Source organism: Ambystoma mexicanum, chromosome 5p (genome assembly GCF_040938575.1).
Source record: "Ambystoma mexicanum isolate Mex_15411 chromosome 5p, UKY_AmexF1_1, whole genome shotgun sequence".
Lineage (NCBI taxonomy): Eukaryota > Metazoa > Chordata > Amphibia > Caudata > Ambystomatidae > Ambystoma > Ambystoma mexicanum.
The window spans coordinates 9,158,818-9,184,603 of NC_090930.1; the positions used below are offsets into that span (position 1 = coordinate 9,158,818).

The window sequence follows — 25,786 nt, forward strand, 5'->3', positions numbered from 1 at the left end:
ATTTATAACGCACTTAAACACCCAGAGGTTTCTAAGCGCGGACCCCAGGATCGAACCACTGTTGGTTCGTGTCGTCTTGCTTCCAAGGCGCGCACGTTGCCGCTGAGCTATCCTCCCGGGATTGTGTAGCGTATCCAGCTCCCTCTTTTCTTCCACCTCTACGGCACTCTCCATCCCCCCAATATATTCTAACTGTTACTCTATCACCTATCTCTCTTCTCTCAAGAAGTCTGAAAGAAAAAAGTTTTAAAAAGAACTCTTGGCCTCTAATCCTGCCCTACGTATTACTCTACTTCCAGATAGACTATCACTGATGTTCTCTTCTCTGTCCCTTCTTCAGACCTATGGATCTCGCATTTGATCTCTACCCTCTCCTCTTTTTCCACTTCACCCATTAATGGCAGCACTAGATGGGAAGGACTCATGGCGCTCTTCTCATCCTCTAGGTGCATCATTAATGTCTTTAACAATGGCACTGTCATGGCCAGGGTCCTCCACCCAATCGTTTTCTCTTTGACCAGCACCTGTTGGCCCTCATCAAATTCCTACCTTCTCCTGCTACTCATCCTTCCTCTCTCTCTGAACCTCCTTCACCACCTCTGCTATCGAACATTCTTATGACATTTGCCTCATTCTTGAAGACTTTGATCTTGATGTCCTCGCTCTCACTGAGATGTGGTACAGTGCCAGCTCAGTCACTGCTTCTGACTCCCTTCCCCATGACAGCTACAAGCAGGGGAGTTGCTAGATCTGGAAAATATCTGGGGCTACACTAATGTCTCTACTGTCGGGACTCGAGGCCAACTTGCCATTTGGTTGTAGCCCCTGAGCTTCTATCTGGGGCTAAAACAAAAATACCTGGGGCTATAGCCCCCTGATCCCCTTCCAAGCAACGCCTCTGGCTACAAGATATTCTCCAAGCCTCTGCTCAACCGACGTGGTGGTGAAGTAGCCCTGATCTTCTCAGAGTGGGTCTCTGCCTCTCTCACATCCACCCAGCCCAACTCCTATTTTGAAAGTCTTGTCTGCAAGCTTGGTGTCTGTCCGACTCTCTCTTTCACCATTGCCCTGTGTCTGTCTTACTTTCAGAATGGGCTGACTTAACCTCCTCTCTTCTGACCTCTTACCTCTAAGCTTCTTCTTCTTGGAGAATTCAACATCCACCTTGACTTCACTGTTCCTGCCTCTTCACTCTTCGATGATCTCTGTGCCTCCCTCTCCCTCACTATTCTACCCTGGAGCCCTAACCACTCTGCTGGACACACTCTTGATGCCTTCATCCCTGCTTATCTCCTATTCTCCAACCCTCTCACTACCCCGCTCTCCTGGTCTAATCACTCTCTCCTCTCTTCTCATCTGGGACCTCTCGGCCCCCTGACTGAGCCTCCTCCAGCACTGCCAGCCTCCTTTGTGGTCATCCGAACGATGAAACGAGTGTCAGCTGTTGCGTTTGCCTCCACCTTCATCCCTCCTCCATCCCCTCCTCTTGATTCTCCCACTGACTCTGTCCTTGCCAACCTTCATCTTGTTATCACTAACGCTCTTGGCATTCTTGCACCCATCATGAGGATCCACCTGAAACCTGCCTCCAAGCGTAACAGCTGGTATGACTCCGATCTAGCCGCTCTGAAACGCAAGTGCAGAGTTGCTGAACGGAAGTGGCAGACCTTATGTCACACTCACCTGTGTCTCTGCAGGAGCGATGGACGAGCCTCCCTTGACCCCGAGTCTTCACTTCCCCTGTTTCACCCGAGGAATACCTGTCAAATACAAGGTGCACACTCAGACCTGAATTCACCCGATTCCCCTGGGCCCTTCCCTTCTCTTTACTGTTTGCTATGATGTCCCCCTAAGGGTTTACCTTGATCTTTAGTAGGGTGTGCACTCCATCCTGCATTTGCAGGGGCGCGATTCACTCATGTGATTGGTGCCAATGTCTGTAGGCTGAGTTCAGATGCCAAACGCCATTTTATGCCTTCACAGCGAAGCCGAGAGTTCAAGGCACCAGTTTCTTCACTGGCTAGAAAGTCCTTCCCACAAGTGAACGTTGCGCGGTGAATGTTGAGTGTCCAAAATTGTCCATATTGCCTTTGTTTGCCGGTATTTTTGTGGATGCGTAGCGCTGCGTGTAGAAGCTAGCTGCTGGTAGGTTTGCGCAGTGCCTTCAAATCGAGCGCGCCTGGTAATGTCTCTCCCTTTCCCTTGCAGGAGAAATGATGTGGTAATAGCGCCTCGAGTCTGGGTTAAGCGCTACTGGAGACTTGGTGATTTTGCACCGCGTAGAGAGAGAGAGCGCAGTGAAATAAGTGTCCACATTATTGGAGCGAGCGCAATGAATAATGTCTCTTCTTTCTTACAGGGGTTTGTGCGCTTGTGCAACTAACCTGGATTCCAGCGTGGCGGGACGATTCAGTGAGTATGCGCGTTACTGATGTGCGCGTGTTAATGCTGTTCTTCTTTGTTCTTACAGGTGCCGGTGTAGAAGTCCCCTCTTGACTGGAGATAGCTGCGGCCTGGAGTAAGAACCAGGTAAGCTGAAGCTGAATGATCCGGAGCGGGTAAGCAGAAGTAGGATGATCCGGAACAGGTGAGCAGAAGCAGGATGATCCGGAGCAGGTAAGCAGAAACAGGATGATCCGGAGCAGGTAAGCAGATGCTGGCTGATACAGAGCACGGCAAGTGTGTTGCTGATACAGCTCACAGTAAGCAACACGAAGCACTGGAAGAATCTACGCCATGGCGGGCTTGGATCATTGCCCTTCTCCACCAGGTATAAACTATGCCAAGAAGCCAAGATAAATCCATCTCCAATTACCTGGATCGATTGTGATAGACTGGTAACCCAAGCACTAATAGCACTTACATACCAACGCCACGACTGAGCTGGATAATGACCTCCTCCAGATATTCACTACTGTATCCGTCCAGGACTTGACTATCCTCGCTAATCTTACTTATCTGGAAATCTTTTGAGCAGGCCTACTAGCACCTACATTGAAATGATTATTAGGGCCAGACCTGTTTGTCATCATCCAACAGACATGAATGTTCTCGGATCATGTGATGCTTAATTGCTTAATCTGATCTGTCACACAAGGGTCTTTGATGCGGTGTAATATCACAAATTCAAACCATAAACTAAGATGGAAATACCCGACCACCTGCTGTAAATATTTACCCTGGATCTGAAAAATGTGGATCCAGTAGCACTTATGCTCTAACATTAGTTCTACCTTTAAGGGAATAAGCTCTACAAATCAGGCAGCAAAACTGGCGAGGCAAGCACCTGCAAGGGACATCGATGTGTTGTACATAACTGTGTTACTTGGACATAGCACAAACAACCAAGCCTGGCCAGGTGCTGGACTTTGGGGTTTACTGAGTACCAGTTACCATATCTAGGAAATACTTGTGCGTCAGTTAGTACATAACTTGGTGCAACCGCACACAGAAAAGGAACCACCGACAAGCATTGCAGACTCAGCAAGACACAGGGATGTCCATAGTCACTGATGCTGGACCGGGCTCATGAGCACCAACCATAATTTCTAGGATGCAGTGGTAGGACCAATAGAATTGAACTGGATGCAGCAGTAATCCAATAACCAACTGATGACCCAACAAGACACGGACGACCATAACCTAATAGTCCCGAACCCAAAGGGAGATAATGTCAGCTTGACAGGCACTGGAAGGTCATTAGGAACAGGGTCTCCCCCCAATCCACACAGACACTCAAATCGTCCTAGCTGCATGCACAATCCCATTCACACACTCAACCGCTGCCACAAAATGCAGCTATCTAAATCCAATTGGAATTGCTGCACACATTCTACTGATCACACACAACCCTCACACCATGCCGAGCACTAGACTGCAGCTACCCGCCACATAATTCACCCTGTCTGCGCACATACCTAGTGCACCGAAGCACTATTTACTACAATACTATTCTCCACTGACCTGGACTATGGTCCGCGAGGGCGTTCAACCCACAGCACTTCGGAATCATACCAATGGTAAAAGGTGCTATACAAATTCCCCAAAACATGACATATTATTTACATAATTACCTTCACTTGAGGTTGCATGTCTGTCCAAATTCTCTTGATGATGTGTGTGTCAGAAAGCTGGCTGTTACCCAAAGTAAGCATTCTTCTTCTTGGATGCTTGACTGCTGTGCTTTCTGAAGGATATGCTGCTCCACTACCTGACATTGCATCTGTGTTTGAAGTAACCTAATGCAGAGCTGCTCTGCATTGAGAGAGCACTTTTAGTTGGTAAATAATTCCAACCCCTGATACTTTCATTCATACATTGGTGTGATTGTTTACACAAGAATGACTGTTGGGGAGAATTCTCCCGAATGGCTAATTTCCCTTACCCACTGACACCCTCAGTAGCTTGCTGGACTTCTAGGATTTTTCTTTTCACCTGGTAAGAGTGTGAGCCTTTTTTTCCCACCCTTACACGTGTTTTGCTGTGTGTTTAACATTTTTGTGTTCATAGACTGTGGAGCCTCACCTACTCCACAGGCATCATCTTTTTACTGTGTGTTAAACAGCACCTTCAGTGCAGTGACACAGGGTTGTCTTTTTAGACTTCCCACTTTAAACTCCATTTTCTGAGACTGACTACTGTCTCCCAGAACGTGTAAAGTTGCCATTGACTTTACTAGTCTCGAGACCAGAAGTGGGAGCTTTGCTTCTAGCTTCAGCTCAAGGGAAGGAGGAGAGTGAACCTCTACCTGACCTCCTCAGAGGCCAACCTTTAGATGAGAAGATAGAAGGAGTCAATCTCTCTTCCAATCTGACATCTGAACAGCAGGAGGAGTGCAGGTTTCTGTTGAATCAGTTTGCCTCCCTGTTTTCCCTTTAATCAGGCTTGACCCCTTGGGGCCATCATGATATTCTCACTGGTGACTGTTTACCTGTGAAAAGCAGAGGTTACAGAATGTCAGAACATGCGAGATCCCACATCAAAGGAGAGGTCAACAAGATGCTTGATCTCAGGGTTATAGAGCCATCTACAAGTCCATGGTTTAGTCCGGTTGTTCTAGTACAAAATGCAGGATCCAATGAGTGGAGATTCTGTGTGGTATATAGAGCTCTAAATGCAGCCACTAAGACTGATGCCCATCCTTTACCAAGAACAGATGAACTGGTGGATAGACTTGGTTCAGCCAAGTACCTAAGTACATTTGATCTGAAGTCAGGCTATTGGCAAACAGCCCTGACAGACCATGCCAAGGGGAAAACTGCATTCTCGACCCCAGCAGGCCTCTACCAGTTTAAGGTTATGCCTTTTGGATTAAAGAATGCACCTGCTAGATTTCAAAGAATGGACAATCACGTGCTGAATGGGATGGAGGATTTCTGCATGGCATACTTGGATGACATTGCAGTGTTCAGCCCTACATGGAAAGAACATGTTCATCACTTAGGATATGTATTGCAGGCTCTTGAGCAGGCCCATCTGACCATAAAGGCAAGTAAATGTCAAATTGGTCAGAGCAAAGTGGTCTACCTTGGTCACGAGGTAGGAGGAGGTGAAATTAGGCCATTGCCTAGCAAAGTACAAGCTGTACAAAACTGGGCCACCCCTACTACTCAAACCCAGGTGAGAGCCTTCCTAGGTCTCACTGGGTACTACAGAAACTTTGTAGAAAACTATGGGACCATAGCTTCTCCCTTGAATGTGATCTCCTCTCCAAAATTCCCTAGAAAGGTTAGATGGAATGAGGAGTGCACTCAAACCTTTGAAAGCTTGAAGAAAGCCCTTTGTCAAGCTCCAGTCCTAAGAGCTCCTGATTATCACCATCCCTTCATTGTGCAGACAGATGCCTCCAATACAGGTATAGGTGCAGTCCTTAGTCAACTGGATGAGAAAAGTAGGGAGCACCCCATTTGCTTCATCAGTAGGAAACTAAAGGAACCAGAAACAAGGTGGGCAACCATAGAGCGTGAATGTTTTACTATTTTGTGGTCTCTGAACTTTAGGCCATACGTGTATGGATCTACCTTTGTGATTCAGACAGACCACCAACCCTTGGGATGGTTAATACAAATGAAAGGACAGAACCCAAAACTACTAAGATGGTCAATCTGCCTGCAAGGGTTTGATTTCACCATTGAGCACGGGTCAGGATGTCACCACCAAATTGCTGATGGTCTCTCTAGGATGTTTGACCGACTAGAGTGAAGAGATTCATCCAGGAGTGGATTAAATCCTCCCGTCCCTTAGTCTGGGGGGGAGAGTGTTAGGGAGAATTCTCCAGAAAGGCTAATTTCTCTTACTTTCTGAGTCCCTCAGCAGCTTTGCTGGATTACTAGGATTTATTTTTTTCACCTGGCAAGAGTGTGAGCCTTTTTCCCACTCTTACATGTGTTTTGCTGTGTGTGTTTAATATTTTTATGTTCATAGACTGTGGAGCTTCACCTACTCCATAGGCATCATCGTTTTATTGTGTGTCATACAGCACCTTTAGTGCAGTGATACAGGGTTGTCTTTTCAGACTTCCCACTTTAAACTCAATTTTCTGGGACTGACTACTGTCTTCCTTTTCATAGGCTGCAGTAGAATAAGTCTGGCAGCTCAGCCATTGCTACCACTTTACTGTGTAGTACAGGCTTGTACCAAAGGTGAATCTGTACTGTCACTTGTAGTCTCAGTGACTAAACAAGGTGCTTCACTCCATGTAAAGAGGCTGTAAGCTAGCACAACATGCTAAAGTATCAGGTGCTTGGAGTGAGAATCCACCATGTGTATGATATGATCCCTATACCCTTTATTTGTAGGTCATCAAATCCATCACCCCTTTTTACCTATAGTCCTTACATCATTTTGGCTCTGCATTCTGCTTCATTGGGTCATTCCCTTCCATGTCTTGTTTACCATCAACTATCGTCTACATAGATTAGACCTCTTTGCTTCCTCTTCACCAATCCAGTTTTTCGGCCTACACATTCCAATGAAACTACTCTTCTCCATGTCTCAAACTCTCTTGTGTCTGCTCGTCAAGCTAAGCACACTCTATTCTTATTCTCATTGATCTTTCCATGCCTTTTGACACTGTTGGTCACCCTACTCTTCTATCTTCTTTACCTTATCTGGTTGTCTCTGGCTCCGTACTCTGTTGGCTCCTCTCCTATTTGTGTGATCGGACCTATCCTTTGTCTTGGCCTGGTAAATCTTCCTTTTCGGTTCCCTTACAATTCGGTGTTCCACAAGGTTACGTCCTCTGCCCCCTCCATTTTCCTCTTTATACTATTGATGTGATTCCTACCACCCCTATTTCCATAACCCCTCCTCCACCCCTAGGGGAGTGTCTAAGACCCTCCCCCCAGCTAAGGCAGTGGTAGGAATAGAGATAAGAGAGAGTAAATACCTGTCACTGTGAATCAGTAAAGAGAGAAGGAACCAACCCGTGCATTAAGCAGCTAATCTCGTGCATCGGCCGAGTAAAGGCTTAATAATGTCACGTTATTTTCTATTGATAGTCCACTGATCATGCCTTCCAGTAACCCTGCATAAGTGCATTAAAATACATGTACCATAAACAACATCAATGCACAATACATTTACTGAGATGACCCACTCTTAAAGTTAACGTTTCAAATGCTTCTGACTAGACACTCAGTAATACATTCTCAATTAATTCTTCTTCCACTCTCATGTATAAAGCAAATATTTTAATTATGAGAAATAAGTAATAAAGAAACATTGCTACCATAATGGTCACTGTGCACAACACACTTAAAAAGGAAAAGGTCACTAATGAATAAGCGGCAATCATTTGCATTGCCTCAATATCTACTCAAGACTAAAAACTGATTAACCTCATCCAAGACATCATAGTCACTTCAAAAATCAGCAACCTGCCTCACCAGGTCTTGCAAGACAATCTTTGTAGAAACTCCTGCCTCACCAAATCATGATAGGCAACCTCATAGAAGAACCTCCTCTTTCAATACCTCAATACCTTTCTCAATGTGATATCAACGAAGGGTAAAAAGCCTCCTATAGTCACTATCGGTAGCAGTTAGAGTGAAGAGACCTGGAGGAGACTGGAGGCCCGAAGCTCCATACCCAATCCAAGAAAAATGCCAAAAATGACAACAAATGTCAAAAATATCAAAAATCATCAATATTAATCACCCTGGTCTTTTCATCTAAAAGCATACAAAATAGGAAACCATGGTACAAAAAGAGTCTGGGCCTCATTATGAGTATGGTGCAGGAAGAAAGTGGGGTAACGGAATTACAGGCCCTTTTCCCACTCCACCATACTATGAATGTGGCCCTGAAGTGGGGGATCTACCTCCAGCATCATGCTGGAGGTATATTCTCCCATTTTCCACCGAAGAATCTGCAAATTTGGCAGATTTACTGCCAGAGAAATGACCACTGTGGTAATTCCGTCGAAGTCCCCCATGGAGTCCTATGGACTCCAAATTAAAGTGGACTAACACCGCCACCACCACAGTAAATCTGCCGGACCAAGTGGCAGTAACAGTAATTCAGCTGAGTGGTATTCCGGCAGATTTACCACCAGAATACTGCCAAACTTGTAATGAGGCCCATATGTCAATTGGGATTAACCATGGTGAAAACATCGGCCTATCAGAATTTAGGTTGTGAGCTGTCTTGCCTTGGGTCAAAAAGTAAAAAATATTCCCCATCCAGCTAAATCCAACTCAGTAGTGTTGTTCAAAAGTCAATAGGCAGGGAGGCAGTGAGGGAGGGGGGAGGTGTTGTTGGGGAATGTTTTAACAAAAATGGTGAGACAGTGGTAGCTTTTGGTATGACACATCTGGTCACTGCACTAGTGGCCGGCACTTGTGCGACGAACTATGACACACATTACTCGGATCCCCCCTAAATTGCTATTGAATGGCCATTAGGCTAATGTCTTGGAATATCAGAGGGCTCAGCAACTTCACGAAGGCACGTACGGCCACGGCTTACGTCCAGAGGCACAGGGTCAAAATACTTCTCTTACAAGAAACTCACGCCCTCGCACATTTATCGTCCTCTCTTGCCCCGGCATGGGGCCCCAACAGATACTACACTGTGTTCTCCTCACAATCCAGAGGGGTCCTCACCTTGATTCACAAGTCCTTGGAGTTCTCCCTTCGAACCAGCCATATAGATGCCCGGGGTAGATATGTGATCCGACACTGTTTCCTTGCTAATACAGAATGTCTCCTGGTCAACACATAGGCCCCATGCATTGATGCACCCGATTTTTTCGACCACATCCTTGACATCCTCCTAGGCTATGTTGGGGTTCCCATCATCTGGGGGGGACATGAATCTCATCCTGGACTCCGACTTGGACAGATCCGGTGTCGCACCTAGAACACTGTCCAGAGCTGCTCGCCGCCTCCATCACACATGCTCACTGTCGGTCTGGTAGATGCCTGGAGAGTACTCCACCCAATGTCGAAAGAGTTTACATTTTATTCCTCTGTCCACGACAGTCATTCCAGAATTGATCTTTTCCTTCTCTCCACGGGGCTCATGGGCAAAACACTTACCACACAGATTCTGCCGGGCACATTATCCGATCACTCCCCGATCACGTTGGACATTGCCTTGCATCCGGCCCTCCCCCAGCACTCTAGCTGGCGGTTTAAGTCAGACGCACTGCACGATATTGTCTTCAAGGCTGACATCCTTGCAGATATCACCTCGTTTTTGATAATAACAAACGCCACGACACAACGGATTGGGTGAGATGGGAGGCCTTTAAGGTTTTCATCAGGGGCATGTGTATCTCCAGGGAAGCTGGGGTCCTGAAAGACATTAGAGACTCTCTGCGCTGTTCTGAGTCCAGAATTGGGGAGCTAGAGCGCGAGTATGCGACCACCCCCTCTCCGCCCAAACTGGCACAGATTAGAACTGAACTGGACACGTTCGAGTTCTTCGCCCACAGCAAGATTAGATACCTTGCCCGGCCCATTGCGGCCCGAAAGTATGGTGAAGGAGAGAGGCCAGGCCACACCCTCGCCCACCTCACCCAGGCCGAGGGAGGTACAGCTCGGATTGATAGCATCATTGACAATGATAGAGTGCGAAATTGGGCTGACCAGCCCATTCTTGAGACCTTCACAGATTTCTATGCTACCCTCTACGCCCAGCAACCAGAGCACAGCCCGCAGGATCTTGACGACCTCCTGGACCGCATCCCAATGTCCCTTATATCTCTAGCCACCAAAGAACAATTAGACGCCCCCTTCACCCTTGATGAGATCACCGCTGTCATTTCAGCCCTCCCTAAGGATAAAGTCCCCGGTCCAGACGGCCTGGCCGCCGAGTTCTAACAGGAACATGTTGCTCTCCTTGCTACACGCTTTCACGAGGTTTGGGAGGAGTCGATGCATCTTACTACCCTCCCCCAATCCCTGCGTGAGGCTGTCATTACCGTGCTCCCCAAACCGGGTAAGCCTCTGGATGAGTGTGGCTCTTATAGACCTCTATCCCTCATCAACACCGATACCAAAATCTTTGCCAAAATCATAGCAAATAGATTCCTCCCCATCATGAAATATCTGATTCACCCAGACCAGAGCGGTTTTGTCCTTGCCCGTTCCACTGCCTTAAAGATTCGGCGACTATTTAACGTCTTCTCTAGAATTGACCCCCAAGCCAACGCTGTGGCCGTGATGCTGGACGCCCAAAAAGCGTTCAACATGGTCTTGTGGCAATATCTGTGGGCGGTGCTGGAGAGGATGGGGATAGGCCCATACATGATGTCCTGCATTAAACTGCTATACACCAACCCCGTGGCCAGAGTCCTGGTTAACTCTCACCTGTCGGCTCCCTTCTCCCTCCACAGGGGGACACGTTTTCTCCCTTGTTATTCGCGATGGCCATCGAGCCCATGGCTGATAGTGTACGAAACAACCACGTGCGCAAAGGGATTCATCTGTGGGATACTCCCGAAATTATATCACTGTACGCCGATGATGTGCTTCTATATATTAGAGACCCCTCAGTCCACCTCGACCCGATCATGCGTGAAATTATCAAAATTGGCACATTCTCGGGCTTCACCATAAATTACTCTAAGTCAGAAATCTTTCCCCTTACTCCTGCAACCTACCAACCTGCATGCGAATTCCCCCTCAAATGGGCACCTGAGGGCATCAAATACTTAGGGGTCCAGGTGTCCCTCTCAAAATCCTCCTTAATACCTGGTAACTATGGGGCTGCCGCGCAATATGCTAATACCAGGATGGAAAGATGGCGAAACCTTCCCCTTTCACTATCAGGGAGACTGTCCCTCATAAAAATGATAATCGTTCCAAAACTTCTGTACATATTTGCTAACGTTCCACTTTGGCCCGGGAAACAGTACTTTGCGGACTTGCACGCGGGGTGCGCCTGTTTTCTTTGCCATTCGGGGGCCGTACGCAGAAAATGGCAGCATATGACCCTACCTTACGAGAGGGGTGGCTTCAGTGCACCTGATCTCACCCAGTATTGGATAGCCGCTCAGGCCCAGCATGCTACATACTGGTACCATCACCAGGAACCCCCCCGCATGTTAAGCTTGAAATCCTGGCGACCGAGGAGGTGCATGTCATGTCCTTGATCCTTTTTCACTCGTATCGATCGCAGGCCCATGCTGACCCAGTGGCCTCCACTATAAGGGCGTGGCGGCATATTCTGATGCCTGGTTCCGGCACCCCCCGTATTACAAATGGCTTCCCCTCTGGTCTTTCCCTGGCCTCTCCTCCACACAGGATAGGCTTCTCATGCGTCACTGGTCGGACCTGGGATACAGATCATTCTCTGACCTGTTCCCCGATGGGAAATTCATCACCCCAGATACGTGGAAGCCCGGGCACTCCAGGTCCTCACTGGAGCTGCTGCAATACTTCCGACTTAGGGCGGCGGTCCAAGACATGTGGCCTTCGTATCCGGACGAACCCCCTGAGTCTCCCGAGGTCTGCTACATTGGCAATTCCACTGGCGGTAGGGGCATTGCATCCTCCTTGTATAAAATGTTGATGGTGCGTGCTGTTGAACCCCCCCACACGGTTCAGGATGCCTGGAGCCGGGATCTGGGATTAGACATCACGGATGATATGTGGACCAAAATGTGCATGCATACACGCAAGGTTTCTCTTAATTCCAGAGTTAGATGTGTTCAATACAAGCTACTCAATCGCCTGTACTACACTCCACACACGATTGGGAAATTTGCCCGGGATCAATCCCACCCCTGTCAAAGATGTAGATCTAACGAAGCGGACCACGCACACATGTTCTGGCCTTGTGGGGCATTGGCCCTGTTCTGGAATGCGGTGCTTGAGACCCTCTCCGAAATAGTAGGGTTCTGTGTAGAAACTGAACCTCTGTCTCTTCTGTTTGGGCTCTGGGAGGGGGCTGAGGCGAAACGGGAAGCTAAGTTTCGGAATGTGGCAGCGATTGTGGCCAAGAAATGCATTCTGCAATGCTGGAAGCGCAGATCCCCCCCCCCTCCCTAGAAATGTGGCTGAAAGCCCTCACCTGGACACAAACCTGTGAAGAAGACTACATTAACATGTTGCCTATTAATGCTCGCCCTAAAAACATATGGACGGAGTTTTGTAGTTATCTGAACCGCAGGGTGGACCTGGAGTTTCTGTCATCCCCCCTTCTCCTGATCAAGGGGCGGATCACACTGCATGATGAACGCCTCTATTGTACTCAACCTCTGTTAGGATTGCATGTGACCTTCTGTAGAACTTGTGCTTTATCATTCACGCTTCAAATATGAAATCTCTGTCGTTGTTGTAACTTGTACTGTACCAGCTGCTACTTCTTGCCAATAAAGAAAAGTTTAAAAAAAAAACAAAACACTTTCAGGTGAGGGCAAGGCCTCTAAATGTTGGCAAGCCCAAGCCAGGTAGAGCCCAAGCACAAATTCCAGTCCGGCACACCCATGAAAGCAGTATTTTATCGCTCTAAGCATTTGGAGTCCCATCTGCATTATGTATCAGCTTACATTTTAAGCAATGGAATTGCAGGAGTTTCTTTAAAAAAAAACAAAAGCTAACACATACTGGTCTTTGCCGAAGAGAATATAGTTAGCTCAATAAAGATATTGCCCCAAAAAAAAAAGTCAATAGGCAGAGTCCTATACGGACTCAAATGTCTTAAAACATCCCAAAATTCTATTTAATGCTTTTGAAATCCACCAGAGAATAAAAGGAGGGTCTTAACCCCTCCCCTCTGGATAATGGCCTCTGCTTCGCCATCTTCTGCCGCCTCACTTCTTGCCAGGTCTGCCGCCGAACAACTGTGTCCGTTGCCTAAAGCTTGTTTTATTTATACCATCTGTGCTCCCACTGTCAACGACTATAACCACCAAAAGCTGTCTAAAGAAAGGGTAGGGTAGAGCCTACCTCTGCAGCAGCGGTATAAGGGAACAACATCTAGTTGGTGTATTTTAAAGCAAGGTCAGCCTATCTCATCCAACAACTTTTGTCTGCTCGGCAATCTGAAGTTGTTCTGGGAGGTCTGTAGTTCATTTGTGGTCATTCATATTATTATTTGATATTTGTTTACTATTTATCAGAAAACTTGGAACACTTTGCGCTCATCACAGAAAATCTTGGAGAACAGTGAATGGGCTTATTGAATTAGAAGACTACAGCATTATAACTTCAAGGTCACTGGCACTCAGCCCAGACTATTGAAAAAAAAACTGCATTTCAACATTTCAAAGGCAATGCTTGTGGATCATGTTTACTAAATATGAAAGCATTTACATTGTGGCTGGGCCTATGGCTCAAATATGCCACTGTAAGCATGGTCAAAGCATGGTCAGACATGAAATGACATGTCACTATTCCCCTTACTTCATTAATCTCCTCCCTTATTCTACCCACCCTTTGTATCGCTGATAATGATCAAATATGTATGTCTTTCTCTTCCTTTTCTAATTAGATTTGCACTACCCTCTCCAACTGTCTCCTGGCTGTTTGGGCCTGGTAATCTTACGTTTTCTCATTTAAATCCTTTTAAAATGGAGGTAATTTCTTTTTCTGCTTTTATCTTGGACCGAACTACCTCTCCCTCCTTTCTCTCCTTCCCTCCCTCTTCCATTCCTAACGTCCCCCAATCTCTTAGGAAATGTGATGTCTTATTTGATGTTACGCTCACCTGGCTCCCACAGGGGCGTCGATCTGAACTGGACAGCTGCGGACTCCACCAATGTGACACGTAGTGCCGAGATGACGACTGGACTGGCCCACCTAGCTTCGTTTGTTTGGCCCGTAGGAGTATTCTTCTGCAAATGGAGAAAGGGAATTAACCACCCGTGGAGTTGAGCGTAAACCCCCCACCCCCGCTGTTCTCCCCACTTATCACCTTTGATGTCCCCTCTTATAGTCTCACCTGATGGTTTGGAAAGATGAGCTCTCCATCCTGCATTGAGCGCAGGGGCACGTAGATAACCAGTTGCTTCACTGGTTCGAAGGAATTGGTGAGTTCCAGAACTATATTGACTCTGAGATTTCCGGCAAGACGCCGTAAGTATTTAGTTCGTAAGAGTTCAAATGTCTGACTTTCACTCTTGTCCGATTCCTTGCAGGTTGCAGCTTGACCCTAGCGAAGAGTTCCTCGTGGCAACCGATAATATTCAGGTAAGGATTTGTATTATCCAACACAGTTCGATAAAATAATGTCAGTATGTAACCTGTTGCTTTCTCCCTTATTCAGGTGCTGAGAGAAAGTATGAAGTCTCAGGGAATAATGCCTCCGGCGGTAAAATTAGGAAAGTCTATTGTGGTGAGGAGGTTTCTCCTTGTTTGTCCCTTTGTTTCACCTTGCTGTTCTTTTGTTCCCCTTTGGATGCAGTGGAGGGTGTGCCGACCCGAGAAGAGGAATAGTACCCCCGGTGGTAAAATCAGGTAAGTCTATGGGGGGTAACTAATATTGCCTCTGTTTATTCCCTTGGCTCACCTTGCTGTTCTTGTGTTTCCCTTAGATGCCGGAGTGCGACGGGAACATGCTGAAGGATGCGGTGGATAGAGAAGATGCTGCGAAGGCCGGTGAGTTCAACGCGGCGCTGCAGCAGGTGAGGCGACGCGTATAAAAAATAACTTCTTTCTTCCAGCTCAAAGGCGCGGTGGATCGGGAATTCAGGTAAGGATCAAAGGTATTTCTCTTGTTCTAACCTTTTCTCCTTCTTTCTCCTTCTTTCTAGGAGCTCCAGACTCGAGGCGGGCGTGGCAGAAGACTGGATGCAGGCTTGCAGGCACGGTGAGCGCTACGCTGCTGGATGCAGAATAACGCGAAGCGTGTGCTGCTCTTCGGGCGTGGTTTAAATAGCCTCCAAAGTAGTCCCAGGTAAGTATTCCTCCCCGACCGCACCCGAGTAAAAAATAGTCTCAAGGTAAAGTAGTCCCTTCCAAGCCTCTTTTGGCTTGGAGCTCTTGCAGCATGGTCTGCACCAGGTAAGTTTGTAGCATGGTCTGCATCAGGTAAGTTTTAATCTATGTGCCTGGCACCTATGGCGCCAGGGCTGACTCTCCATATGAGCCTGGTGCCATAGACGCCAGGACTGCACCCAAATGGCCCCTAGCGGGGGTTGTTGGGCTTGCTTGGGGTAACTTGACGCCTGCTTCCGGGGTTGCTGGACTTGGTCTGGTTCCCCGGGGGTGGGCATCAATACATTTGATCACACTCTTTCTTTCTCAACCCATATTTCTAGTACAGCACGTACCTGCCATGTTCACCTGCACAACATTTACAGAGCGTGTTCACTTGTATCCTTTCATGCCACTCAGCTCCTTTTCTCAAATTGTATCTTTACTCACCTTGGGTACTGCTCAACCCTTCTAATTGGCTTCTCTGCCTATCAACTTCCTCCTCTCTGCTTTAGTTGTAATTCTGCTGTTTAGCTCTTTTCCTTCTCTCTCTACTTGTCCCTTTTCTTTCTTCTCTTCAATCTACCTTTTGTCTTACTCTAGACTACTCTTGCGCTACTCTTGTGCTTCCTCAGTATCATTCCACTCAAGACCTGGTCCCTCTATATCTGGATTCTTTGGTGGCTTTCTGTTTTCATTCCCATCCTCTTTGTTCTCAAGTTCAATTCCTGATACCAATCAACAACCTTCTTGTGCCCCTTCCCGTTCCTGCTCTCTTTTGTCTTCTGCCCTCTAAACATTGGAATGCTCTCCACCTTGACCTCCGCGCCTTACCTTCTCTTGATATTTTCCATTCTCTTTCATCATCTGACTCCAAGCCTACTATCACCGTAGCTTTGTATTCCCAGTGTCATTTTCCTTTTATTGTACCGCCTTCCTCATCACAGCGCTTTGGCCACAGCGCTACATAAATAAATGAAAAGGCAAAATAAAATGCAAAAATGATCTTTCACTACAACAGAAACCTTCTTCCTCTGATTTCCAATGGGCACCTCCCACTGCAGCTTTTCACTCTGCAATATTTAGCCTGATGTTCTTTGCCCCCACAGTCTTTGTACACCTTTCCTATTGCATGATATACCTCGAACATCTGAATGTGGTTAGCGTGCTCCACCCATCTCTAGCATCACATTCCGGGTAGCTTTAGAAACATTTTTCTTACAACCAGGGGTGTGGCTGGATCTGGAATAGATCCGGGGCTACGCTAATGTCGGGACTGTCGGGACTGGGGGCTAGCTAGCCTTTTGGTTGTAGCTCCTGGGTTTCTATCCGAGGCTACAACCAAAAGACCTGGGGGCTATAGCCTCCTCGGACCCCCCCACCCCCTTCTCCCTAGCAACGCCTCTGCTTACAACATAGATTACTGCATTTCTGTGCATCCTGGAAAATGTCTTTATTCTTTCTTCTCCAGCATTGTCTACAAAATCTTCCATAATTTCCCAAATATGTGGTGGAATTGCCACAGTTAAACACTTTTAGGATGGGTGCCCACAATGCTCTTAGATCGCAGCACCTCTTGAATCTGGCTGAACCCAGATTCAGGCTGATGAAGGCCGGTGGCCACAGTTTCAATATGCACGCTCCCAACTTTTGGAACGTGTTGCCTCTAACCTTAAAACTGCTGAGACTGCATCTAAATGTAAGAAAGAGTTGAAAACGTTGCTCTTCAACTTGCCACCGGATTAGGCTCGCTCGACACTACGAGGCGCCTCATCAGATCCTGAGCTCCGTCCCTGGCTCCTCTTTGCCCATTCTTTTCTTAATACTTTCTGTTGGCTTGCTTGTTGTGTTGATTATGTGTGTGTGCCCGGAGGCCTATGGGCATGAGGTGCGATGGTATAAGATATGCCACTGTGCCCAGTAAAGTACATGTTCATCATGCCTTTGTTCCAAATATGTTCCAGCATGTCCTTTTAAAGAACGTGTTCATGCATGCCCGCTTCATGGTAGTGGCAACAATATATGCCAGCACACAGTGCCTACCATGCCAAAACAAAACACGTATACACGCATCACACTCTCACATACAACCACTCATTCAGTCACTCAATCCCTCAGTCACACACATGCAGATACATACATGTACGCACAAAGATGTGTTCCGTGATGAAAGTTCTCTTGTGAATGAAAACACCCATACACCCACACACTCGCACACACCCACACCCACACACACCCACACACACCCACACACTCGCACACACACACACACCCGCCCACACCCACACACTCGCACACACCCACACCCACACACACCCACACACACCCACACACACACACACCCGCCCACACCCACACACTCGCACACACCCACACCCACACACGCACACGCACACACACCCACGCACACCCACACACTCGCACACACCCACACACACCCACGCACACCCACACACACAGACACCCACACACTTGCACACCCATACACCCACACACTCGCACACACCCACACCCACACACACCCACACACACCCACACACTCGCACACACACACACACCCACACACACCCACACACTCGCACACACCCACACCCACACACGCACACGCACACACACACACACCCACGCACACCCACACACTCGCACACACCCACACCCACACACACCCACGCACACCCACACACACAGACACCCACACACTCGCACACACCCACACCCACACACACACACACACACACACCCACGCACACCCACACACTCGCACACACCCACACCCACACACACCCACACACTCGCACATACCCACACCCACACACACACACGCCCACACACACACACCCACGCACACCCACACACTCGCACACACCCACACCCACACACACCCACGCACACCCACACACACAGACACCCACACACTCGCACACACCCACACCCACACACACACACGCACACACACACACACACACGCACACCCACACACTCGCACACACCCACACCCACACACACCCACACACTCGCACATACCCACACCCACACACACACACACACACACACACCCACGCACACCCACACACTCGCATGCATGCATGAACACATGCAAGTAAACAGTGATCAATACCAAAGTCTACCTTGACTTGGTTCTCAGTCTGGGTCTGCTGGGGGTGAAAGCTCAGGCACACTGAAGCCAAACACATGCAGCTACTTAATAGGAAACAGACAGACATGTGGGTCCCGAGCATGGTGACCAGGTGTCCTGAAGCTGAAGATGATCGATTTTAGGCGGATCAAGAAGTTTTCATTATTTTATATACAAGGTTATTCAGGAGTGTTACAAAAGTGGACTCAGAACACCAGAGGGATTTGGTTTCACATACGAGGTCTGTACAATCTGAAGCGCTCCCTATGCGACCCCTTTCCCTGGATCTATGTTCTCTTCACAATCATCATAGTCTTGGGCATTTGAGTGTCCCCACACTTCTTTCTTGTTCTTTTTGTTCTGCAGATTCTGTTTCTCACCCGTGACTCCTGTGAGATGGAATATGGGGCAATAACTATGAAATTGTGATATGCCACTCTGCTATTCATAATGATTGGAATGACAAATACACGGAAGGGGTGGGAGTTACTCCTATTAATATGGAATTAAGAAATAAAAACGTACAAGCTAACTCCCAGGAGGCAAATACTATAATCCAAAATTGAGATAAGGCATATAATAATACTTTTAACCTCCTGTCTTGGAATAGTAGAGGTTTCAAATCCCTTCTACACAAGGAAGGCATACAAATGTTGATGGAGAGTGACATCTTTGCCTTACAGGAAACTTGGGTAACTGGGGAAATTTTACTAGATGGATATAGTATTTGGAATAAAGCTGCCCGCAAAGGTGAAAAAGGCAGGCCTTATGGAGGACTATGTATTGGGATAAAAAATCACTTATCATTTAAACAGTATGAGATGTATGGGAATCTACCTAATGTTATGTGTGCAATTATAGACAGGGGAAATCAATTAGGGAGTTTCCTTCTTATTAATATATATTCTCAACCAGGGCGGGAAAATATACAAGAGATTGGGGAACATATAAACCACACTATTGAAAGTTGGATCCGGGATTTCCCTGAGTCTGATATTTGTATAGTGGGAGATTTTAATGCCCACTGTGACTCCGCTGTAAAGGAGATGAACAGATGCAAAGAATTGTGGGAGGAAACAGCCATTATAGCATCATTGAAAACTCATGAGGGTAACCTGATGGCGGGTTTAAATACACAGATTAGGCAGGGTTGTCGGTGGATGAACCTTATGACCAGCTGGGACCTAGAATATTTACAACCTCACTTAGGTCCAGGTGAGGGGGCAACTTGGACAAATGGGAAGGTAGGCTATAGGTTAGACTATGTGTTTGTAAGTAAACAATTAAGCCTATCAACAATCTCCTTTGAACATATTGCTACCACTCTGAGTGACCATACACCCATTAGGGGCACATTTACTAAGGGCTCGGAAAGTAAATGTTGGGAAGTGAGTAAAGAGATGGACATACAATTTTCAGCATCCGGAAATAGGATCACATGGTCGGATAAAAATCTAATCATCTTTAATGAGCTGTTTGATCGGATGCCCATTGAGGGGCAGGATATTGCATTGAATGGTCTTAATCCAATAACTAATTTGTTGGGTATAATTCGGAGGCTAAACAGCAAGGTAATTGTGAAAAATATAAGGGGTAAAAATCACTCCCACAAATATGATCAAATGATCTATGATAGGAAAAAAGAAATGCTGGGTGAGATTCGCAAACTTAAGCAGACATGTGACTTGGATGAAGAAGAGAGAAGTAAGAGAATTAAAAACATAAAGACTCATTACAAAAATTGGATCAAGGATTATAAGTATAACACCAGCAATGCCAATTGGAGGTGTTTATACAAGATATGTAAAACCCATGATTCAAAAAAATTCTGGTATCTATATAGACAGTTCCTGATGGATGAGGATTGTAGGGAAAATTCTAATGTGAGCCAAGATGCATGGAAGCAATACATTACTGACCTCTACTTTAAGACTAGTGACATGTCTGCTAATCTCAATGGGATAAACTCATATGACCAAGATAGTATCCCCTTTGGTATACTAGATATTTTGAAAGTGATCTCTAAAATGAAATCCTCACGTGCCCCAGGCCCGGATGGCCTTGCAAATGCTGTCATAAAACAAAATCCTAAGAAATGGGCAGTGATTTTGCTCCAGCTGTTTACTGGTATATGGGAGACAGGCCGCATACCAGATAGCTGGAGGAAAGCCATAGTGGTCCCTATTTTTAAAAAGGGAGATAGAAAACTGCCTGATAACTATAGATTGCTGGCCATGGCAGACAGCAGTTGTAAGATCTTCTGCTCCCTTTTAGTGGAGAGGTTAAACATTTGGATAGAGGAAAAGGGACTTCTATCTACTCTTCAAACTGGATTTCGAAAAGGGTACAGTACCACCGATAACCTAACAATGCTGAATTACATTATAGCAGGGGCAAAGGATAAGGGGGAAAAACTGTATGTGTGCTTTGTAGACTATTCGAAAGCCTTTGATAGTGTTAATAGGGGGCTTCTGTGGAAGAAACTAAGTGAGAAAAATATATGTCCCAAAATTTTGCACTTTCTGAGGGAAATGTATAGGGAAACCACTGTTTCCATCTGTTTGGGTAAAGGAGGGATGATATCTCCAGAGATCGCCACTAATACTGGTCTAAAGCAGGGATGTGTGACATCTCCCATACTATACAATTTGTATGTCTCAGATATGTGGGAAAGTTTTTCGACTATAAATAACTTTCCACCAATAGTAGCGGGAAAACCCATTTGTGGCCTGATGTATGCGGATGATACCGTCCTCTTGGATAAAACTCCAGTAGGGTTGCAAAGAATGTTGAATGGACTATTATTGTACTCCGAAAAGAATAACCTAAGTATCAATATAAACAAAACTAAGGTTATGGTATTTGGAGCCACCAGGCTTGAAAAGAAAAGGCTTATTTCTAGGTGGCAGATAAACTTGATTAAACTGGAGGTAGTGGAGGCCTATTCTGAGCAATCCCTGCATACAATTTCTCCAAGAGGCGGTGAGTTCTAAAATCGTAAAGAAATGGAAAGTTATAAGAAAATATATCACCAGTAAAGGAGGTCACTCTGTCGAAGGTCTACTCGAGATATATAAAAGTTGTATTATTCCTGGAATTTTGTATGCATTGGAAACTGTAGAAAGCAAATATCTGAGTAAGTTACATCTCCTTGAAGGCAAGATTTGGAGACCAGCTTTAGGACTCCCAAATTCGGTACCAATACAAGCGATAAGATGTGAATTGGGGCTAATATCCCTCTCGACCCTATGGAAAATAGAATGTTGCAAACTTTATTTAAGAATAATATTGGGGGATGGGGATGAAGGTAACATGCTCAACCTTATAGGTAAAAATAAAAGTGAAGGCAGATTTAAGAATCCCTATTTTTTAAGTTTACAAAAAATAGTATTAACATTTCTTGAAGTCCTAGGATATAATGTACATATGGGAAAAGATAACATTATGTACATCAAGAAAAGCCTTAAAGATAAGGCTTTTATCTGGGATTTATGCGAAAACCAGTCCTATTTATACAAAAAGTCTAGATATTCCTCTTATGCTCTCCAAGGCCTCAAGCCTGCTACACCAAGACAGTATCTGCTTAACACGGGAAATAAAGCTATGAGAAGATTCATACTACAATTACGGCTGAATATTCTCCCGTGTAATGAAATTATCGGGGCAAGAACAAAAACTCCTCGTACAGAAAGATTGTGTAGATACTGTAATATCGAGGTGGAGACAGTAAGACATATTTTAACTCTCTGCCCAAACTTAAAAGAATACTACACTAAAGGGTATTCAAATTTAGTAGGGGACATGCAAAGAATTGAATCAGACCAATTTTGGTCAGTTATTTATGACGGAGAAATTAAGGTTTTTATTGGGGCAGCCTTTTATATTTGGAAGCGTGTAATGGGATGTATTTTGTAAATGTGTTTTTTAGAATCTAGTTTGTAAACAAGAATTCATTATTAAATGTGTTGGCTAATGTTTTTCTATGTGAAATATGTAACTATGTATGGTTAATGTAAAAATTTTGTAGTGTATAAGGTTTTAATTAACCAAAAGCACTTTAAAATAAATAAAAAGATATAATGTTTGGGACTCAGGGGCCCACATGTGCTTGGACTTTAGAAGCTGAGGTTGGATGACAGTGCAATACATCCCATTGCTTCTCTGTGGCTTGGGTCTGGGGGCCTTTTTTAATTGCATATGTCATGGTCCTGGCACTTGTCCATAGCCCCCAGTCTGTGTCTGTCTCATCAATGGATCTCAATGGTCTCATATCTATGGGAACCTTACCTACTCTTCTGTCTCCCTGTTTATGCCCACTCAATGGTAAATCCCGTGCACAGACCTAAAACCCTCTTCACGCCCCTTAGGCTAAGGTTGTGTTTGCTCTTCTCTCACCTCTGTCTGATCTTCTCTCGCAATCTCCTTCATAACTGTCCACTCCTCCTGAACACTTCCAACAACCTGTTCCTCAGCACACCTCTCTGACTCTCCTTTGATATTTCCTCCAACCTCTGGAATACACTCTTCCACCTCTTCCTTGATGTATCCTCCAACGTCTTCCAAGATACCCTCCTCTACCTTTCCCTTGATGTGCCCCTTGATGTGCCCCCTTCTATAGAATCCTCTCTCCTTCGTTCCCTCATGTTGCTCTGCCTCCGGCTGCCTCAGTCCTCCTGATGTGCCCCCTCCCCTTCTCTAAAATCCTGTCTCCTTCGTTCCCTCATGTTGCTCTGCCTTCGGCTGCCTCAGTCCTCCTGATGTTTCCTCACCTCCTTACTGTTCTCCCTGTGCCTTCTCCTCTTTCTTCCCCCCTCTCTCTCCCTGGATTTCCCATGTCTGCATCTCTTCCTGTTCCCCCTCAGTGTCTTCCTGCCTTTGCCTCCAAATCTCTCCACAGTCCCTTCTCCACTTCCAAACAGCCAAATCAATGTCAAAACGCGATTAGAATATATATAACACACTACATCTGCTTCCAGGAACTGCCCTGCTTGTCCGCAGACTGGAATAAGATTTCCTGGGCTGTGATTTTGCACACCTTCTCGCCTCTTCTTTTAGGCTTCCCCACTCATGTTTGTAACCATACTACAAGCCTTGATTACGGCTGCCCACCATTATGGAAACATACTTTGTGAACACCAATGGAGAGACCACCACAAAAGAGCACTGCAAACCACTTTCCAGCCAGATATCACGTATCCACACTGAAAATCCCCCAGACCTAAGTTTTTCGCAGTCAGCGGTTCCTGTTCTTTCAGCGTGGGTAGACCAGATTCACCAGGGACAGTGCTTTGGCTAGTTTATATTCACTATGCTCAAGCTTTATCTGTATGAGTTTGGGTGTTGGAAGCTGTACATAGTTTGGAAGAGGAGGTTGGAGATATGTGTAGATTGGGGGATAGATGATCATTACGTTTTAAAAGAGGCGGGTGGTCGAACTTTCATGTTAACAGGAGGAATGTAGGAGATCTGATGCAAGCAGATCTAGATCAAGTGCCCTAAGCCACACCCATCTGTCAATCACTTATAATCTTTTTGTTTCTTCTTGATGTGCCGCTCTTTTTCCCTACAGCAGCCTAAGCAAAACGGAAGAGGTGATGGCTGGAAAGTTTAGAATAAATCTTTACCTCTGGCATTGCTATGGGCAACCCCCAGTCCCTCATTGTTCACCTGCCAAGCCAGTACAAAAGGGGCAAGACCATATGCAAATCAGGCTTGCTCCCACCCCCAAGCGGTAGTCCAGCCTGGCCTACTTGGTGCACAAGACCACAAGCATCCCCAAACATGTTCCTGCCTTGTTAGGCATCATCAGTGAGGAGTAGCTTGGGTTTCTAGGCCCAGCAGGCACGGGACGCCACATCTGGGCATACCCGTCCCACTCGGGGTGACAAAGCAAAAACAAAGAGGTGATGGCAGGAAGGTTTAGAATTAATCTTAACCTCTGGCATTGCTCTGGGCAACCCACCAGACAATCGTTCCTCACCTGACTAAGCAGCCTGCCAGCCTGTTTTCTTTTACAGTGGACGCCACCCACTTGCTTAGCCCTGTCCCTTCCTTCTCCTTTCTTAACAGTTTGATCACAGGGCGTATCTCACCCGGGCATCTTTAGTGAATGGCAGATGAAAACAAGGGCCACAATGTATCGTGCCACAGTTTATAAATGATATGTGGGAACACCACATGGGAGGTGGGAACATCTGGAAATGTTTGGACTGCAATGGTGTTTGGGTTGTTAAGGTTCCTTGATGCTTCTCTTAAAAGGGCAGGTGCATGTTGACACGCAGGGTGAGAAGGCCCTGCTGATAGGCTGGGGCACGGTGTGGTGGGCCAGGGATCCTCCTTGCACTCCCACATGGCCAAGCACTGTTAGGAAAGATTTCGTAATTGTGGGTAATTTTCCTTCCATGTGGCAACCCCTAAACTTTTTGCTGTAGTTTTCACCTTGTTCTTGACTTTGCCAGAGAAGTGCAGCCTTCTGCCGCACTCCTCTGGGCTTTCGCTCCATTCTTACGGGGAGACTGACATGCCCTTAAGACAGTTAGTACCGGGGAACGCTGTTTCCCGTAGTTTCTTTTATCATGTTGCGGCTTTAGTGCAACATGACACAAGAGGGCACTGTAAGCTAAATTACTGCTCTCTTGGGTCTCTAGTCTTCTACAGGCCCTAGATACTCTTTTTGGATTGTAACTGATCGGTGCAAGTGAATCACAGACGGGAATGGTGGCAGCGATCATTTCTTGTGTTTTGAGCTCCTTTTGGCGTTTTAAGCGCGTTTCTCGCGCTTAGCCCAAAATAGTGGCCTGGCTCCCAAAATGGCCAGACCACGAGGCTCCTTTGTCCTGTCCGCTGACCGTCTTGCCCCCTTCACCTTCCCCAAGTCGAGCCGACCCGGGGCCTTCCTTATTTGGGCATGTACTTTCCCGCGAAACACAGATGCTTTCGCGGGCTTCTACAGGCCTTGTGTGTGCCTCCAGGATGTGGGCTGGGATGTCTGGTCCCAATACACATCCTGGGTGCCAGAGAGTCTAGGGTGGTGTGAATGCCTGGGACCACCGTGGTCCGTGATAGGTCCACGTATGGTGTGAGTGTTGATGAGCGGATCTCCCATTGGGTCCCCTCTGTTTTGGCGCAAAGGGAACCGTGGATAAGAGGGGGCTGGAAACGCCACTACCAGGTCGATCTCCTGAGTTCTCACGGGAACACAGGAATACAGGAGCCAAGTATCCTGCAACAACGAGGCTGAACCGAGGAATCGCTGGTGACCCGCTGAAGGACTGCTCCTCGTCAC

At 46.5% G+C, this 25,786-nt stretch overlaps 1 protein-coding gene across 1 annotated transcript in view; it reads left to right on the forward strand.

Annotated features, from left to right (window-relative positions):
* The first annotated feature begins 10,870 nt into the window (after positions 1-10,870).
* LOC138480448 (vomeronasal type-2 receptor 26-like) overlaps positions 10,871-25,786 on the forward strand; it is a 117,036-nt gene continuing 102,120 nt past the window's right edge. The window contains exon 1 of the mRNA XM_069612233.1: positions 10,871-10,897. Coding sequence (XP_069468334.1) covers positions 10,871-10,897 — 27 coding nt within the window. The remainder of the gene's footprint in view (positions 10,898-25,786) is intronic.